This window comes from Globicephala melas, chromosome 19 (genome assembly GCF_963455315.2).
Source record: "Globicephala melas chromosome 19, mGloMel1.2, whole genome shotgun sequence".
NCBI classification, from domain to species: Eukaryota; Metazoa; Chordata; class Mammalia; order Artiodactyla; family Delphinidae; genus Globicephala; species Globicephala melas.
In genome coordinates, this window is record NC_083332.1 from 25,976,666 (window position 1) to 25,996,379 (window position 19,714).

Here is a 19,714-nt window from a genome sequence, read left to right on the forward strand (position 1 = left end):
TTTCTCATTTAAACTCTGTTACTGGAATTATGAATTCATAATTTATAAAACAATGACTATTTTGAGTTATTTTCTATTGATAAAATCTAAAAGCAGCATTCTTAAAAAAGAATGACTTGCCCTCAGAAATGCAAAATCAAGTTAAAAAGCACTTCTCATTACAAAAAAAAATATCAGAAAGTAACTTTCATGACTACCTTAGAAGAGAGAAGAAAAGGAGGCCCAATTCAAAATAAGGGATACAAATCCCAGGAAATAAATACTATCACAATGTGAAGATAGCTGGTTTGAGTCCAGGGCTAAGTCAAATACAAAGAACACAGACCACAATACTGGAATGTTTTAAAAGAAAAAAAATGATCACACAGAAACAAATATTAAACTAACAAATTTTCAAGAATACATTGAACTATTTTTCACTTTAGAGTAAGCTTCCTCAGTCGTCAAGCTATGTACATAAATAATTAATCCGCCTTGCATACTACTCAAGAGTGGCATTTTATTAAATTCTATCTTTCAGGGAAAGTACAGTTTTCCTTCAAAGTCTGGAACAAATAATACATGAAATATTCAGATATTTACTTAAGATTCCTTCCACAGCATCATGCTGAACAAATTTTATGCTTGAGATTTTAATATCCACACCCGTACAATCCACAAAAGTGTCTCCTTTGCCTCTCTTTTCTATCACAATATCATCTGGTAGACCATATCCTAAGGAAGAGAGCAAGAACATTTAAGATAGGTGAGGGGAAATGTCTAAACACAAAATTTCTATGACAGATTCCTCTATTTCAAATGACTCCAAATGATATCTGAGACCAGTTAATCCAGTTACATTTAAATAAAATCTAATTATCTCTCCACATATCTTGCTTAATTTTTACCAAGGTATACAATTTTTAATAACAACTCCTCAAATTGCCTGCATATCAGGAAGACTACCCCCTATCAACCATCTCATACTAGTTTCAGCACTAAAGTCACTTACAAAACTGCTATTAAAAAAAATAGTAACAGAATGGCCATCATCAAAAAATCTACAAACAATAAATGCTGGAGAGGGTGTGGAGAAAAGGGAAACCTCTTGCACTGCTGGTGGGAATGTAAATTGATACAGCCACTATGGAGAACAGTATGGAAGTTCCTTAAAAAACTAAAAATAGAACTACCATATGACCTAGCAATCCCATTACTGGGCATATACCCTGAGAAAACCATAATTCAAAAAGAGTCATGTACCACAATGTTCATTGCAGCACTATTTACAATAGCCAGGGCATGGAAGCAAACTAAGTGTCCATTGACAGATGAATGGATAAAGAAGATGTGGCACATATATATAACGGACTATTACTCAGCCATAAAAAGAAACGAAATTGAGTCATTTGTAGTGAAGTGTATGGACCTAGAGTCTGTCATACAGAGTGAAGTAAGTCAGAAAGAGAAAAACAAATACGGATGCTAACACATATATATGGAACCTAAAAAAAAAAAAAAAAAAAAGCTTCTGAAGAACCCAGGGGCAGGACAGAAATAAAGATGCAGACATAGAGGATGGACTTGAGGACATGGGGAGGGGGAAGGGTAAGCTGGGACCAAGTGAGAGAGTGGCGTGGACATATATACACTAACAAATGTAAAATCGATAGTTAGTGGGAAGCAGCTGCATAGCACAGGGAGATCAGCTCGGTGCTTTGTGACCACCTAGAGGGGTGGGACAGGGAGGGTGGGAGGGAGATGCAAGAGGGAGGAGATATGGGGATATATGTATACATATAGCTGATTCACTTTGTTATAAAGCAGAAACTAACACACCATTGGAGAGCAATTATACTCCAATAAAGATGTTAAAAAATAAAAATATATAAATAAGTTAAAAAAAATAGTAATAATCTAAGTACTCACAGCTGGGTCAGAGGGCTCTGAAGCTTTTAGCCCTACAAGTTTTTTATTTCCCAACTCTAAGATTCTATTATTCTATCATAATTAGGTTTGAAAAAGCCTAGGCATTTCTCAAGATTTTCTAAATTTTATATTCTCTTAAACAGATTGACAAAATCTGACAAACTGACTTAGAACAGTTTTAGCTATTGGAAAGATAGGTCTACCTTGTTAACCAATAAAAAACTTTGTTCTCTACAAATCTTTTTTTTTTTTTTAACATCTTTATTGGGGTATAATTGCTTTACAATGGTGTGTTAGTTTCTGCTTTATAACAAAGTGAATCAGTTATACATATACATATGTTCCCATATCTCTTCCCTCTTGCATCTCCCTCCCTCCCACCCTCCCTATCCCACCCCTCCAGGCGGTCACAAAGCACCGAGCCGATATCCCTGTGCTATGCGGCTGCTTCCCACTAGCTACCTACCTTACGTTTGTTAGTGTATATATGTCCATGCTTCTCTCTCACCCTGTCATAGCTCACCCTTCCCCCTCCCCATATCCTCAAGTCCGTTCTCCAGTAGGTCTGTGTCTTTATTCCTGTCTTACCCCTAGGTTCTTCATGACATTTTTTTTTCTTAAATTCCATATATATGTGTTAGCATACGGTATTTGTCTTTTTCTTTCTGACTTACTTCACTCTGTATGACAGACTCTAGGTCTATCCAGCTCATTACAAATAGCTCAATTTCGTTTCTTTTTATGGCTGAGTAATATTCCGTTGTATATATGTGCCGCATCTTCTTTATCCATTCATCCGATGATGGGCACTTAGGTTGTTTCCATGTCCTGGCTATTATAAATAGAGCTGCAATGAACATTTTGGTACATGACTCTTCTTGAATTATGGTTTTCTCAGGGTATATGCCCAGTAGTAGGATCTACAAATCTTAATCAAACTAATAATACAGGTCAGACCTCTGAATGGGTTTATGAAAAACTGGAGTATCAGAAAACTAGAAAACACTGCCTGACTTTTATCATAAAACAGAATCACACAGACAAAGCTTTAAGAAATAACTCTCACTGTCTAAAGCTGAGTCTTTGCTTGAGTAAATGAAAGCAGTGACAACATTAAACAGGCAAAGTCACTAAAGTTTTCTACACTTGAAGAGTACAGACAAGCCTTTGGGGACACTAGAGAATGCAAGAGGACTCCACACACAGGAATGCTACCAGTGGTGAATTCTGGATGATTAGATTGTGAGTAAATTTCTTTCCCGATTCTTTTTTTTTTTTATATTTATTTTTGGCTGCGTTGGGTCTTCATTGCTGCGCATGGGCTTTCTCTAGTTGCGGCAAGCGGGGTCTACTCTTCGTTGTGGTGCACGGGCTTCTCACTGCGGTGGCCTCTCTTGTTGAAGAGCATGGGCTGTAGGTGCATGGATTTCAGTAGTTGCGGCACAGGGGCTCAGTAGCTGTGGCTTGCAGGCCCTAGAGCACAGGCTCAGTAGTTGTTGTGCGTGGTCTTAGTTGCTCCATGGCATGTGGGATCTTCCCGGACTAGGGACTGAACCCATGTCCCCTGCATTGGCAGGCGGATTCTTAACCACTGCACCACCAGGAAAGTCCTTCCCTGATTCTTTTTATGTGTCTACCTGTACTTTGCACATTTTTATAATAGCTATGGCTTTCTATCATGTGAAAAATTAAAAATATAAAAAGAATGGCCATATTACATTATATAAACAAGTTATTACATAAACAAATTACATAATCTTAGCAGTTTAAAACACAAAGCCCTCGCCAAACTGAATGGATTTTCTAAACAAGAAAGAAAAATCCTATTATAAGTACTGTTAATACCCTGCAAATAGCAGGTACTCGATATATATCTCTTGTTTTAAGTGTCAGCTATAGATCAGAAAAGCTATCAGATAAGCTTTAATCTTACTCGTGAACAAGTACTCCATATATTCAGACTAGAGATATCACCTGATTCCCCAAATTCTCAGAAATGCCCTCTGTTCATAAATTTACAGTCATTCTTACACTTAACTATCAGAATTCTATATGTTTATTTATGACATGTTGGCAATCACATTATAATTTCCTCAACAATCTAGGAAGAATGCTTATCCACCATACAATCTGTAATAGCAATGCTGTTTGCACTATGCCAAAAAAATGAAGTGTTTTTATTGTAGTGCTTTATCCTGCAGATGTTTATAAACACACATCTATTATATATCAAATATTGGAGTGGAAAAAGAACAAAAATTACACACATAAAACAAAAAAGGGGATGAGGTGGTGTACTAGTGAACAGCAGGAAATTAAATTCCCAGCCTTGCTTCCATTAAGAACTCTCGAAAAGGTAAAATTAAAGAACATAGCTTAAGCAGTTTGTGAACAGCTGCTCCAGTCCCAAAATGATATATGATTTTTTGCATGACAAGCTTTACTGCTAACTTGAAGCTCTTCTGGTAAATAGTTGAACAGGTGCATCTAAATTTGACACGCTATGCAAATACAAAGGACCAAGGTGAACTACTGTAAAGTAACCTAAATTTAGGAATCACTCTAAATGTACAATAAGATTTCAACTCCTAAAAAGTTATTTTTAGGACTTCCCTGGTGGTGCAGTGGTTAAGAATCCGCCTGCCAATGCAGGGGACATGGGTTTGATCCCTGGTCCGGGAAGATCCCACATGCCACGGAGCAATTAAGCCCGAGTGCCACAACTACTGAGGCTGCGCTTTGGAGTTCGCGAGCCACAACTACTGAGCACACCTACCACAACTGTTGAAGCCCATGCGCCTAGAGTCCGTGCTGCACAAGAGAAGCCACTGCAATGAGAAACCCTTGCACGGCAACGAAGAGTAGCCCCCGCTCACCACAACTAGAGAAAGCCCGCGCACAGCAACGAAGACCCAACGCAGCCAAAAATTAAATAAATAAATAAAGTTATTTTTAAAAGACTCTTTCAACATTAATGTTCTCAAAAGTACACTTTAGAACTTGTGACATTCAACAAGCTTTTAAAGAATTAAGATAAAGATTTTGCATCTAATTTCAAGTTGGACCTATACCTTTCACAAAAGTAAGCTAAATTAAAAAAAAAAAAGCACCAATACGTCCACAACATATATGAAATAAGAGGAAGCAACAAATTAAAAAATATTGCTTGGAATGTTTTTTTTAATTCTAATAATGAATTTCCTTTTCACCAACCACCTATAATCTGGAATTATACTTCTTCCTAATGGTCTTTTTTTCTCTATGTTTTTGTTTTCCCAACATTTATAATGCCACAAAGAGTCACACCTCATGTTGCTCAAACACTGAGTCAATAACCTGTACACTCCAAAAACCCTTAATGTTTCAAGGCAACTCATTTGAAATCAAATGGGTCGAAATCAAATTCTTGGAGCTTCAACAAGATCAGTGATTTACTGTTATCTTAAGCGTATCATGCACGAGAGTTTGGTTGTATGATCTTCCATACTCACCTTCTAACTCAATGGAGTCAGCGATGGAGAACGTACCATGTACCACGTAACGGCCAGGACAAACAATAACAGTGTCGCCCTCATAGCAGGCATTTATAGCAGACAACGGATCACTATGGAACTAGAAAACAACAACAACATATTGCAAATATATACCCCTCAAATGCAACCTGAGTATTACTCCAGGTGCCTTCATGTCTCATTTTCAAAAGGGAGCCAAAACTACGTATGTAGGTATCTCCCTTACTACTGCACTGAGCTCAGTGCCTCCTTTGCTACTGCACTGAGCTCAGTGCATGGTTGATAACTGACTAATACTGCAGAAAGGTGGTGCTCTCACTGCTTTCCATTTCACAGAAAACCAGCTCTGGGAAACTCCTAAAAACTTTTTGTAGAATTCAGGAAAGCCTGGAGTGAATCTGAAGAAAAAAAAGCCACCTGGAGCAAGAAACTCTCCTTTTACCTGAATTTCTATTTCTTCCTTACAAGGCTCTGGACAAAGCTTATCCCTGACCAGGGACTGCAGCAGACCAGTCGTCATGGTGGAGGAGACCACATGGGTGACCTTCTGGCCACTGGGACGGATGCCTTTTGCTTGTATATTAGAATTCTTCTGATAACCAAACACGTATCTTAAAGAAACCAAACAGACCTGTCAGTTCTCAGTAACATAGCTGGTTAGAAAAGATGCCAACTAGTTGGGAAGAACAAAGATACACATACCTCAACAAAGGATTCTCAATGAGTTTTAGCTTTTGTTTCAACTGTTCAATCTCTGAATACAATTTTAACCCTTCCACCATGGAGATGTTTTCCTGCTCAGAATCAGAGTTACAATTTGACAAACTGCTTCTCAGATTTAAAAATTTCCTGTAACTCTCCTCACATTGAGTCAACAGATCTTGATAGTCAACAATAAGTCCTGAAGGAACTCGGTCTTCAAGAATGTCATAATGCCTGAAAGTTTAAAAGCAAATTGAAACCCACTGCCTTTCAGACACATTTTCCCATCATTAAGACACCCATTCAGTCCTCAAAGACCCCGTAAGAAAAGTGTTTCATAGTATGCAACTCAGGAACATGTTAAGTCTTACTGAGTAGGTGAAAGCTATTGAAAGCTTTAAGGACCACTTCATTAAGGTCACTAACTTTTCTCTTTTGAGGAGTTGCTATTTTTTTTTCTTTAGATCCAAGCATTTGTGTTTTTGAAACACTGAGAGTTCATGTTGCACAATTTGTAATCATTACTTAACAAGAAATTATTTTCTCATATATTAGATTCAAAATCTTAATAAGTGGGTGGCAGAGGGCAACCTGGAGGTAGGGGTGGTGAGGATAGTATCCCAAGTAGTTTCATAACAATGTTTAAGATTACCACATTTATAGGATCAAAAATTTTAAATGATTCAAATCATCTAGTCCTTCCCTATACTTACTTATTTTTATAATTTAGTTTAGTTTTTTTTTTTTAATTTATTTGGCTGCATCAGGTCTTAGTTGAGGCACACGGGATCTTCATTGCGGTATGTGGGATCTTTTGTTGCAGTGCATGGGCCTTTCGTTGCAGTGCGCAGGCTTCTCTAGTTGTGGCGCAGGGGCTCTAGAGTGCGCGGGCTCAATAGTTGCAGCACACGGGCTCTCTAGTTGTGGAGCACGGGCTCCAGAGTGCAAGGGCTCAGTAGTTGTGGCACGTGGGCTCTCTAGCTGTGGCACATGGGCATGGTAGTTGTGGCACACTGGCTTAGTTGCCCCACGGTATGTGGGATCTTAGTTCCCTGACTAAGGGGATTGAAATCACGTCCCCTGCATTGAAAGGCAGATTCTTAACCACTGGACTACCAGGGAAGTCCCCCTCCCCTGCATTTAAAGCACTATGGAGGGGACTTCCCTGGTGGTTCAGTGGTTAAGACTCCACACTCCCAATGCAGGGGGCCCGGGTTTGATCCCTGGTCAGGGAACTAGACCCCACATGCCGCAACTAAGAGTTCGCATGCTGCAACTAAAGTTCTAACGTGCCGCAATTAAGACCAGTGCAGCCAAATAAATAAATAAAATATTAAATAAATAAATAAAGCACTATGGAGCAGAATTTGCTGAATATTCCCTCAGGAAGATTATTAGAGTATTTCAAAAACATAAGCCTTTGAGATTCTGAGAAAAAAATAAAGCTGTTATTACTAAACCAGAGAGTGATTAAAACAAAATAACTTTGTATTGGACAACTGTGTTGGCACTTAAAGTTTATTATTAATTTATAAACCTTCTCAAATATATAGACAGAACAAAAAGTACTTTTAGATACAATAATTTATGAGTGTACAATCAAGTTAATGGATATGAAATTAATGGATTTGAAAGTAAACTGCAATATTATTGTCATTACTTGTCGTTTTAAAATAATTGCTTTATTTCTCAGTTAAAAGCATACTGACTTAGGCCAGAGCTTCTTAACCTTGGCTGCTTATTAGAATCACTGGGGAACTTTTAAAAATACAGATGATCAGGTCCCCATCCAGACCAATTAAATTAGTCTCTAAAAGTAGAGGGGTATCTTTTAAAGTTCCCTGGGAATTCTAATGTGCAGCCAAGGTTGAGTACGATTGCCTTAGATAATGTCTTCTTAACTTCGTCACGCTCTAAATAAGACCTAAACAAATTTACATCAAGTTACAGTGAACATTTAAATAGTATTTAAGATGAATAGAAAATATTTTTCCCACTTTTCAAGTAAATGAATTAGGTGAAGCTTGAAAAGCAAGGATTTTGTCTGCTTTGGTTAATCCATACTCATTTAAAGATATTCTAGAAATCCAATTTGCAAACAAGAAATTGGGGGCCCAACCACTGACTGCTTGATCAGATCTACTAAGTTACAAAGATTAAGACTCAAATTTTAAAATTAGTTTCTTAACATTTCCAATATCCATGCCAATCAGCTTATTTCTTCTCATTATAGTGATACTTCATAGTCTGAAAGTAATGAACCAACATCTGTGTCTCAGACCCATAAGCTCTGAAGCAGAGTGTTTTGAATTAGAAAGGAAAAATATTTACTTCACAGTGCAAAATCAAGACAATATGGTTTGATTCCCTTTAACTCTTGCCTGTGAATAGCTCTACTCCTGTCTTAGCCTAGGGACCTTTTAAAGAGTCTGCCTATATTTGATAACATTCCAGTTTCCCCATCAAGTACCATAGTTTCTTCTCCATAACTGAAAACAATTCCTCCCTTATGCTTTCCCATCTGCCAGTGATGTATAAGATATGTATGTAAATCATTTCTTGTTGTTTGAACATGTAAGACTGTCAAATCGGAATACAGTTATTTTCCAAGTAAAGATCAAATTTGCCAGATACATGATATTCATCTACCATTACATTTCCCTTCAATCAAAACCAATCATTGCTCTTTAAAAGCAAGTATATCAAAACTAGAAAATATGCAAGCTTATTGAAATTCTGGCATTTTACTGAATACACCATGAGAAAACAGGAAATGCATAATGGAAAAATTGGAAAGGCTAAATAGAAATCACAGCCAATTTATGAAAAGCTGAAATCAGACATACATAATTCTAAACCAGGTAGAACCAACCTTAATCAGACTTCTCACGTATTTTTTACTTATGATTCACTGTTTAAATGAAGAGAAACTTACTAAATCAAATTGGTTATACAGAAATGTAAAGGGTTACTGCCTTATCTTATGTAACCAAATCATCTTTCACACAGGGAAAAAAATTACCTTCTACAATTTTTTTTTCTTTTTTTGGCCTGCAAGGTCTAATTTTATTCTTATTGCAGCACTGCGTATTAAATTACTATGCACAAGTACCAAAAAGTTACCTGGTCTTATAGCACCATCTAGTGGAAGCCACATTTAACAAAGTCAGTGCAGGACAACTATTTGGGTTGCATGGTTAATTTGGGGTATTTTTATAATGGAAGGGTTTTTCCCTACCAAAATATGATAAGTCAGTAGAATGTATTTAGGTATTTTGGAAATTTTTATTCACCATCAATATTAACTATTTAGTATTTTCATCTATTTATCAAATAAGATTTAAGGAAAAGAACTTGACAAAACATCCTGAGGTAAGTCTGTTTAGCCTACTATGTTTTACTGTAAGAACTTAAGAGTAAAGCCATGTCTTTAAAAGTACTCAAGAAAAAAAAAGTCTTCTATAATTCAATTAATTTCACTGTTCTTCAATTGTTTTTATTGAGTTTAGTAACGGGTTGTTTCTTTTTAACATATTAGCTCAATTAAGTTTTATTCAAATTTACAAGAGTGAGCTGTTAATTTACATGTTCTTGAATTCTCTGCTTTTAGATTCTAAAAACACTACAAGTAGGTTTATAAACACTAAAAGTAGGTTTCTCTGCACCTGTACAATTTTTATTTAATAACTTGTCAGTGGGTTATACTATTTTATATCAGTCTGTTTCTATCTGTAGGAGTATATATACAGTATATACAAAACACAGGTGAAATTAAATCACAAATAGCTATTTTTTCCAACATGTACAAGGCCACTAAAAAATACTTACAATCTCAATCGAGGTTCAACACATCTAACAAAATAATCATACTCATCCTCTTCTTCTTCATCCCAACTCCTCCAAATGTTCTGATAGAAAAACCTGGAAAGGAAATTAGTATCACTCAAATTCAATCACTGGCTTAAAATGTTAGGGTTTGGGAGGAATAAGAGTAAATCAAAACAAGTCTATCAAGTATGGTAGAGAAGATTGAATATTTGCTAGATTTGATAGTCATGAGTCACACATGAACTTCTTTGGATTGGCTAAAGAAGTTTTCTATAACATTGATTCTATTAGGACCTTCTATTTATCAGAAGAACTATTTATTGACCATCTGTAACTTGGTGGAAAGTAGTGCCATTTGTTAAGATAGAAAAGACTGGGAGAGAAACAAGTTTAGGGTTGAAAATAAAGAGTTCTGTTTTCACCATGTTCAGGTTGAGATGCCTATTTGAACTCCAAATGGATGATGTCAAGAGTGCAGATAAATATACAAGACCAGAGCTCAAGGAAAAGGTCAGGGCTAGAGACATAAATCTGGAAGTTGTCAGCATATTGATGGCATTAGAGCAATAGATGAGATCATCCAGGGACATAAAATAAAGCAGTAGTTCTCAACCCTGACTGCCCATTAGAGTCCCCTGAGAAGCTTTTAAAAGTTGATTTTCAACCCTATTCCAGACCAATAAACTAGAATCTCTTGGGTGGGGGATGGGGGAGGGAGGGTGCAGGATCCATATTTTTTTAAAGCTCCCCAAAGTGATTTAACAAATTTTTCATCATGGAAAATTTCAAACATATACAAGAGCAAACATGAATACCATGTATCCATCACCAGCTTCAACAATTATCAACTCACAGGCAATCTTATTTCACCTCTACTCCACCCACTTACTTCTCTGCTCTCCTACTTCCACCATCCTGACACTGGATCATTTTAAAGCAAATTTCTGACATATCATATCACTCATAAATTTTCAGTATGTGCCTCTAAAATAAATCTTTATACAAAAAAAGTTTTAATTCCTTAATAACCAAGTATCCAGTCAGTGTTCAGTTTTCCCTAATTATCTCTTTTGTTGTTGCTGTTGTTTTACAGTTGGCTTGCTCATCAGGGTCCAAACAAGGGTCAGCCATTGAATTTAATTAAATCACTTTTACTCTATAGATTATCCATCCCTCTTTTTCACCTTGCAATTTATTTAATAGTTTCCCACACTCTGAATTTTACTGATTGCTTCCCCATGGGGTCAGTTAACATGTCCTTCTGTTTCCTTTATTTCTAGTAAACTGATAGTAAAGACTAGGGACTTGATCGTCTTTAGGAAAGACTTTTTGGCAAGAATACTTCAAGGGAGGTATAATGTAGCTTCATCACCAAGCACATGATACCTGGTCATCTCTTTTGATGATGAGCTTAAGAATGATCAATGGATTCAGATACTGTCAGCCTGATTTATCTGCCACAAAGTTCCCTATCAGGTTTTCACCAATGGCTGTAGCAGCCATTGATGATCATTGCCTGAAACCTCTACTTTATTATGGGTTGCAAAATACTGATATTCTCATCTTATCATTCTTTCTTCATGTAGTAGTTGGAATACTCCTATAAAGAAAATTTCCAGGAGATTCTAATGTGCTTTCAAAGCTGATTAGAGAGAGAGAAGTGTAGATAGCCTAGGCCTGAGCCCTGGGTAACTTCAACATTCTAAAGTTTGAGCATAAGAGGAAAGAGCTGGCCAAGATTATTAAGAAAGCAAGCCCATGACACACTATCATAAAGTGGTGTCCCAGAAACTGGAAAGAGAGTAGAGTATGTTAAGAAGATGGGAATGATCAAATAATTAGAATGTGACCAAGAGGTCAAGGTAAGATGAGATCAGAGGAGTGACGACTGGATATGAGAATATGAGTGACCTTAAGCACAATTTCAATGGTACTGTAGGAGTAGAAGCATTAGTGGAACGCCAGGAAGTACAGACGATATAACTGTCAAAAAGTTGAAAAGGAAGGAGCAGTGAAAATGAAGCCATCTCTTAATTCTTATAGATTAGACTGTCATTCTCTTCACCCTCTAGAGTCCATCTCTCAAAAACAAACCAAAAAAAAACCAAACCTGAGCATGCCCTTACTCAACCAAAAGACTCTGCTGGCTCCTTGCTGTCCTCAGAACAAAATCCAAATTCCTGAGCTTGGTGATATTACATGGACTCACAGTCCACCTCTAGAGCACCTCTCTTGCCTCAGAGACCCTGTGTGCAAACTACCAATTTCACAAGCTCTTTCAAAGCCGCTGTGACATGCTGGTCAGACTGCCTTCCACCTTTTCCACCTGGTAAGCTTATATTTACACTTCATGACCCAGCTCAAATATCCTCACCAGTTCAGTACCAGGCAATCACATTTCATTCACATCTGCACCTCCTCCAGTGTTTATTCTCTCAAGACAGAAACTTGGGAGTCAGCCTTGACTTCTTCCATATCCACTCTACCACCAAGTCTTAGCCATCCTACTTTCTCAATAAGCCTAATCTGTACTCTCCATATCTCTACCCTAGTCCACTCTGCCTCTTAACTGATCTCTCTACCCCTTCCCCCTCCATTTACTTTCTACACAGCAGCCAGAACAAACCTTTTAAAACACAAAGCTGATCATATCATAAAACACAAAGCTGATTGAAAACCCTTCAGCGGTTTCCCACTGCTCTTAAAGACAAAAATTGTCCACTGGCTGACAAATCCCTGCATCTTCGGACCCCTGACAACCTCTAAGCTGGTTTCCTAAGTCTCTTCCATTACTGCCTATGTTCTAACCACGTTGGCCCTCCGGCTCCTTAAACTCACTGAGTTCCTGAACCTGTTCCCTCCCCTAAACTGCCACAACCACTTTCACCTAGCCAATCCTTCAGACCCAAGTTCAAATACCATTTCCTCAGGAAATAACCGTATTACAGCAACCTGACCTAGTCTTAGAACACTCTGTAATCCCTCACAGCACTCACTGCAGTTTCCAATCATACACATTATCTTTATGTGATTATTTCATCAAGGTTCATCTCCCACCTTTAGACTGACGTCTCCCTGGTGATGGTGATTGTGTCTGTTTTGTGCACCAGTCACATCTCACCCTCAACTCAGGACCTGGCACTGAAATACTTATGAATAAAATGAACAAATGAAAACCCTCATAATTTGACCTTTTCTGGACACTGACCAGAATTTGAGCCCTCACCTCAAAATAAAGAATAATTTAGCCAGGCTCGCCTTCAAATAATACTATTACTAATTCCAGATACTTGTCTTTCTATCAACTTCTATACCCATAAGAGATTAGCTCCCTGATTCCTAATTTCCTAAACTCGTCAATTATCCCTTTACCTTCATATGCCTCAACTGACAGATTTTTTAAGTGAGAGAAACATAAGAGAGTTATTTTGGTTCTAGACATAAGCCAGTTCTTTAGATTTATGTTGTTTGACCTAATATTGAATACCTACAGTCCTTGCATTGTATGCAAGTCCAATGTCCTTGCATACAATTAGAAATTTTCTATGAAATGTCAGAAGCAGGGCCCAAGACACTCTGCTTCTTTGTAGAGTATCAAATTAAGCTCAGCAAAACCAGGTTCACTCACTAACGGCATAGAAACTGGAAAGTACTTTTTGAACTACAAAACATCAAGCAACATTATTAACATGACCTTTATATTATCCAATCTTCCAGTTCATGGAGGAATATAAGTCCTTTTTTTTTTGGCGGTACGCGGGCCTCTCACTGTTGTGGCCTCTCCCGTTGTGGAGCACAGGCTCCGGACGCGCAGGCTCAGCGGCCACGGCTCACGGGCCTAGCCGCTCCGCAGCATGTGGGATCCTCCCGGACCGGGGCACGAACCCGTGTCCCCTGCATCGGCAGGCAGACTCTCAACCACTGCGCCACCAGGGAAGCCCCTAAGTCCATATTTAATTAGCCAAAAATAAGCCTTCCTTAGTAAATATACTTATAAAAAGAATATTCAAAAGAACTATCTGTATTAGGAACTATCTGACAAAAAAGTTATCTGAAAAACTAAAAAAGGCATACCTATTAATGCAAGTGGAAACCGACTAAGCCAAAAAAGGTTGAAAGGCAGGCACATACCCCCTAAGGATCCTGGAAGTGGCCTGACAAAACATTCTTTGGCCAGACATATCCTTGAAAACACTGTATGTCAGGCTTATCAGTGCACAAGTGATGGTATACCACCTTCTTTACCTTCTTTCCTTTCCTCTTATGTTCAAGTACATCAACTATAGCCTTAGCATCCAGAACTTTTAAGACAGTTTCTAAATATATACAAACCAAATTTTAAAATCCCCTATCTTTTGTTAACATTTGGGGACACTGAGAGAAGGCTATACAGGAATCCCTAGTACTACTTTTCTCAAATTTTCTGTAAGTCTGAAATTACCTCAAATTGAAAATTTTAAACATTGAAAACATTTTTTTAATTTTAAAAAGTTTCCACTGTCTTTGAATATTTTTAAATATTGCAGTGACCAAGTTTACAGTTTGAGTTTTAAATCTAGGTATAATACAGACCAGAATTACTGCATTTCATCCAAAGTTTTTGGCCACAAGGTTACTTTTATCAACCTTTTTTCCTACCTGATATGCTCAATTGCAAGTGCTGTCTGGTCAAACACTCCAGAATCATCAAATACCACCCACAGCTCCTGCAGGGGCAACCGGTGTTCCTTCAAATCAAGGAGCTCTTTCATACACTCCAAAGTAAAAGTGCTGACTTGAGATTCACAGAGGTACGGGTCAGCAAGCCTCACCACTGCCTTCAAGGCTGCAAAGTCCACATCTGTGATCTGAAATTTAAAATAATGTGACTTAACATATGCAAATCAAAATTAAGATACATCTAAAACACTACTTACAGCCTGATTTTTTTAAAGCATGAAATGGGAGTGGGGAGCCTTCTTCCATAACATAAAGGATAAACAAGACAGGCTTGGCTTGTACCCACATGGAGCTGACATCGTAATTGAGAGGACAAATAAACAAACAAGATGGCAACAAGTATGTGACAGAGAATAAGTAGCAGGGGTGGTGGTCTGGTTTTACTGGGAGGGTAGGGGAAGTCACTTCTGAACTGCGATAAAAGGGATGAAAAGGAAGCAGCCGTGTGAAGAGCAGGAAAGATGCAAAAGGCCCTGGGGCAGAGACAAGCTTGGCAGCTGGCAGAGAAACAGTGTTTCTTGCTGGAACCACAGGAAGGAAATGAGGTACGGGCAGCAGGAGGTGAGGTGAGAGAGAGGCAAGATCAGGACAGGAAGGGCATTGGAAGGAGCTTGGCTTTTACATGTTATCTAGCACAATGAGAAGCCATAAAGCCAGCACAGGCCTTTGGTAAATGCAATGCATTAGAGGTTTTTAAGCAGAGGAATGGCTGGCGCATTTCTCTTTTAAAACAATGACTTGGACTGCTTTTAGAGAATTGAGATGTGTTGGGGGAAGGGAGCTACTATCATAATCAAATTAATAGGCCTGAACTGCAACCAAAGACATTAGCATAACCCAAAATTTAAAAATCCACAAGGAACAGCTGCTTGCAAACCATTGCCTCATATATAGTCACTGCAGCATGTGATGTCATTTTCTAAAGGGTCTGCAGCCACAACTTGTATTCATTCACACTCCCTGGTTTACCATTTTAGTTTAACGGAGCGGGGGGTCCTGTTAACACACACTGAGAAAAATTCACAGCTGTAATTAGAGTGCAAATTTAATGTAAAAGGCCCAGTCAGTTGAAAAATAAGATTGTTTTTACTTTCTGCAATGGAACATCAAGAGGTTAACCACATACCTACAACTTTGTCAGGCAAAAAATAGGCTAGTTTTAAAATGCCCGCTTGGTTTGAGCTACTTTAATGGGCTACAACTAAGAAGGTAAAAAATCAATTCAAACCCCACTGACTTTATAATTAGGCCTCTTTGTTTTTTAAACGGTCTCAAATACCTCCCTCACTTCATAGGTTTCTAATCCATTTCCCCTTTTTAAAGGACACTGAAGCTTAAACCACCTCAATTCCCTGGTAGCTCCTCCTCAGTTGCCTTTAAAATTTGTGGAACACTTCATACACCGTGGCAGTTAGATGTAAAAAACATGCTATTTTCAATCAGCTCATAAACCTTAATTAAAAATAAGCACTGTGGCTACAACAGTCTGAGGGAAAGTGTTTTTAGCTAAATGTCTTAACAACAGAATTAAATTTACCTCAACCAGCACCTTGAACACATTAGTGTGCCAGACTGCCCGCCATCCAGATGGTTCAAGGACCTTCTCTAAGAACTCAGCTGTGAATTCTTTTACCTCAGAGGCCTTACAGTCAGCTACAAAAAAATTAAACACAATAAGAATTGGGGCTGCATAAAGGAGAGAGAAGTTAATAAATCCACTCAAATCTACTTTCTCAGAACCAACAAACAGCAGTCTGAGGAACTGAGACCATCTACTGAATACATATAAATTAAAAGACAAAAGAAGCAAAAAAGAGGACCTACTCACCTAAAATGTAATCTTGATAAGCTCTGAATCGCTCATAGAACAAAAGATGACTTGTCTGGAACATTTCTGGGAAATGAGTTTTTCCTTCTGGCACAAAACTTTGTAAACTAGTACCTGGTTTATCATGATTGCTACAATCACTGCATGAATCTTCATCTTCAAACAAACCTAAGAGAACAAAAATAGGCAGGCTCAACTATCCCAGACACTTCCAGTGCTTATAAACTGCTTCTATTTTCATGTACTTGCTTAGAAATTCCAAACAAATAAAAACAAGGATTTGGGTATAATGCTTTACTTATCTCTATCATTGTCAGAAAAAAAGTTTTCTAAATTTAAAAATATCTCAAAATCCAAGTTCTACTTCAAAACAATAAGGACTTAAAATCCTTCATGGGTTAGGTTTTTGCTGCTGTTCTGTGAGGAAGAGGGTTGTTTTTAATTAAGTGGGAATCACCCAAGGTCTCCTTCAGAGGACACGGCTATGATTATTACTAGAGCTAGCAAGTTATAATGGTCACATAGCTTACAGTCATTTTTTTCCAAAACAATTCCATAAAGCTGCATTAAATACAGAGCTGATTTCCTATACTCCATCTCAAACAAACTGAAACCTCCCTCTAATTTCTACAATATCAGCTTGTCAATGCCTCTCAATAAACAGGGATGAGAGATTGTTAATAATGCATAAGGTTAACTTCACAAAAGTTTCTAGGTTCCATCTGACTAATTTCAATGCCTGTGTCTAAGGAAAGGATTAGAAAATGCTAATTGCATTAGGTTTGGGCTGTATGTAATTATGTTTCACAAGGCGTGATTGGGCCAGTGACATATCTAATTCTGTGCAATACGATGTTTTTAATAGACAAAACGACTACTAAATAAATACTGAGGGTAGCATTTAGACTGGCAAACTTCTTTCCTGTGGTCTCAGGAAGGGTATCTGAGACAATTACTAGCAGCAGTCTTTCTCTTCCCTTACCTCTTATATTTCTCCTTCTTTTCTCCCTCCTTCCACTTCTCTGCCCCTGTTCAGGCCACCAGAATTATGTGACCCCACAGACTGTAATAGGGAAGAACAAATCTGACTCCATATTGGATCTGTTTCTTGTACTTTACCCTTTGTATCCTATTGCTTTTGATACAAGAATGTTGCCTGTAGCCTGAAATACACAGGATAGCCCCTTCTCAAAGCTCTGACCTTTAAAGGTATAACACTTTTCCACTCATATAGAGATAAAAAGTTGCTAAACAGAGAATAACATTTGTCTTGTTGTAGGTTTACAGGAACATCCTGACCTGACCTACCTGGATAGATGCAAGAACAAAGGATTCTGACACCAAGAAGTTTGCAACAACCAGCCACAACCTCTCCCCTTTTAGTATAAAGGAAGCCTGAATTCTAACTTTGGCAAGATGGTTCTTTGGGACTCTATTCCACCATCTTCTCAGTCAGCTGGCTTTCCAAATAAAGTCTCTATTCCTTGCCCCAACAACTCGTCTCTCAATTCATTGGCCTGTCGTACAGCGAGCAGTACAAGTTTGGACATGGCAACAAGATGACCAAGGTGTAGTGAAGGGCTTCCTGCTTACAGATTATCAATGCACCTGAGCCTCAGAAGGACATCAATACCTCACCTGCTGTGTAACAATCTCTCTGTACCTAAAGGAAGATGAAAACAGTATGCCAACTTCAATAAAATTAAGAGAATAAACTATATGTTAATCACTTACAACAGTACCCACCACATAACATAGATATAAATGTTTGCTAAAGAAATAATACCATCATCTCACACACATTAGGTGACTATTATCCAAAAATCAATAAGAAAAACTATCAAGAAAACAAGTGTTGGGCTTCCCTGGTGGCGCAGTGGGTGAGAGTCCGCCTGCCGATGCAGGGGACACGGCTTCGTGCCCTAGTCCGGGAAGATCCCACATGCCGCGGAGCGGCTGGGCCCGTGAGCCATGGCCACTGAGCCTGCGCGTCCGGAGCCTGTGCTCCGCAACAGGAGAGGCCACAATAGTGAGAGGCCCGCGTACGGCAAAAAAAAAAAAGGAAGGAAATTACAAGTGTTGGATGAACATTATACTGCGTGAAATAAGCCAGTCACAGAAAGACAAATACTGTGCAATTCCACTGATATGAGGTACTTAGTCAAAATCATATCATAAAGACAAAGTATAATGGTGGTTGCCAGGAGCTGGGGGGAGGGGTGATTGGGGGTTTATTATTCAATAGGTATAGAGTTTCAGTTTACAAGATGAAAAGAACCATGGTAACAGAGGGTGGTGATGGCTACACAACAATGTGAATGTGTTTAATACCACTGAACTGTACACTTAAAAATGGTTAAGATGGTAAATTTTGTTATGTGTGTCTTACAATTAAAAAGAACACCTTACTTCAGCACAATTTTTTAGATCCTATTTGAAAGTATTTCTTTCCACACATTATTTCACTTCATCTTCACCACTCCGTAGCACCACTACCTGTTTTCCAGATGGGCAAACTGAAGCCAAGTGACTGTTGCCAGTTCACAAGAGTGGTTGGTAGAGGAGTTAAGTCACTCCTATGTTCTCTCACTTCTCCAGGACTCTTTCCACTACACAATACAACTGAAAATGTTAAAGTAAAACCACCTTAAAATATCAGGGGGAAAAAACGGAGTCTCCATGAAGAGGTAGAAAGGACTGAGAATTAGACCTGGGTTCTACTTTTAGACTCTGTCCCAAATTGGCTCCCCTACCCTTGGGCATGTCACCTGCCCTCAATGCTCAGTGCAGGCTTAGATGCAGCCAACTAGGCCAAGCGTTCAAGTTTCTTCTCTTTCGGTAAAGGGAAGTGTGGTACGTGATCTCCTTTGAGATGCAAATTTAAAAAATGCGCCCACTCTGGACTCACAAACGCGTGCACAAAGCCCGGGGGGCCCACCCAGACAACAAAAGTGGGAATTCCCGGCCCGGCCCAGTTCCCTCCAGGCTCGAGGAAGCTGAGGCCAGATTGGGCGGGGTGAGTTGCCCTAGGTACCTCCTGACTTCGACGTCGGGGCGTAGCCCAGCCACCGCCGCCACCCTGGCCAGCAAGGTCCGGAAGGCCTGCGCCCCAAGCGCCCTCGGAGAGTCCCGACGCCCCCCGCGCTGCCGACACGGTCTGTCGCAGGCGGCGGCTCCGCCGGCCCGTCACGACGGGTGCTCACCTTTCCCGAGGGGC

At 38.8% G+C, this 19,714-nt stretch overlaps 1 protein-coding gene across 1 annotated transcript in view; it reads right to left on the reverse strand.

Annotated features, from left to right (window-relative positions):
• SHCBP1 (SHC binding and spindle associated 1) overlaps positions 1 to 16,730 on the reverse strand; it is a 34,124-nt gene extending 17,394 nt beyond the window's left edge. The window contains exons 1-8 of the mRNA XM_030833073.2: positions 16,498 to 16,730; positions 16,207 to 16,322; positions 14,589 to 14,797; positions 9,951 to 10,043; positions 6,123 to 6,356; positions 5,863 to 6,031; positions 5,400 to 5,520; positions 583 to 714 (exon numbers count right to left, since the gene is read on the reverse strand). Coding sequence (XP_030688933.2) covers positions 583 to 714; positions 5,400 to 5,520; positions 5,863 to 6,031; positions 6,123 to 6,356; positions 9,951 to 10,043; positions 14,589 to 14,797; positions 16,207 to 16,322; positions 16,498 to 16,561 — 1,138 coding nt within the window. The 5' untranslated portion in view covers positions 16,562 to 16,730. The remainder of the gene's footprint in view (positions 1 to 582; positions 715 to 5,399; positions 5,521 to 5,862; positions 6,032 to 6,122; positions 6,357 to 9,950; positions 10,044 to 14,588; positions 14,798 to 16,206; positions 16,323 to 16,497) is intronic.
• Positions 16,731 to 19,714: the final 2,984 nt, after the last annotated feature.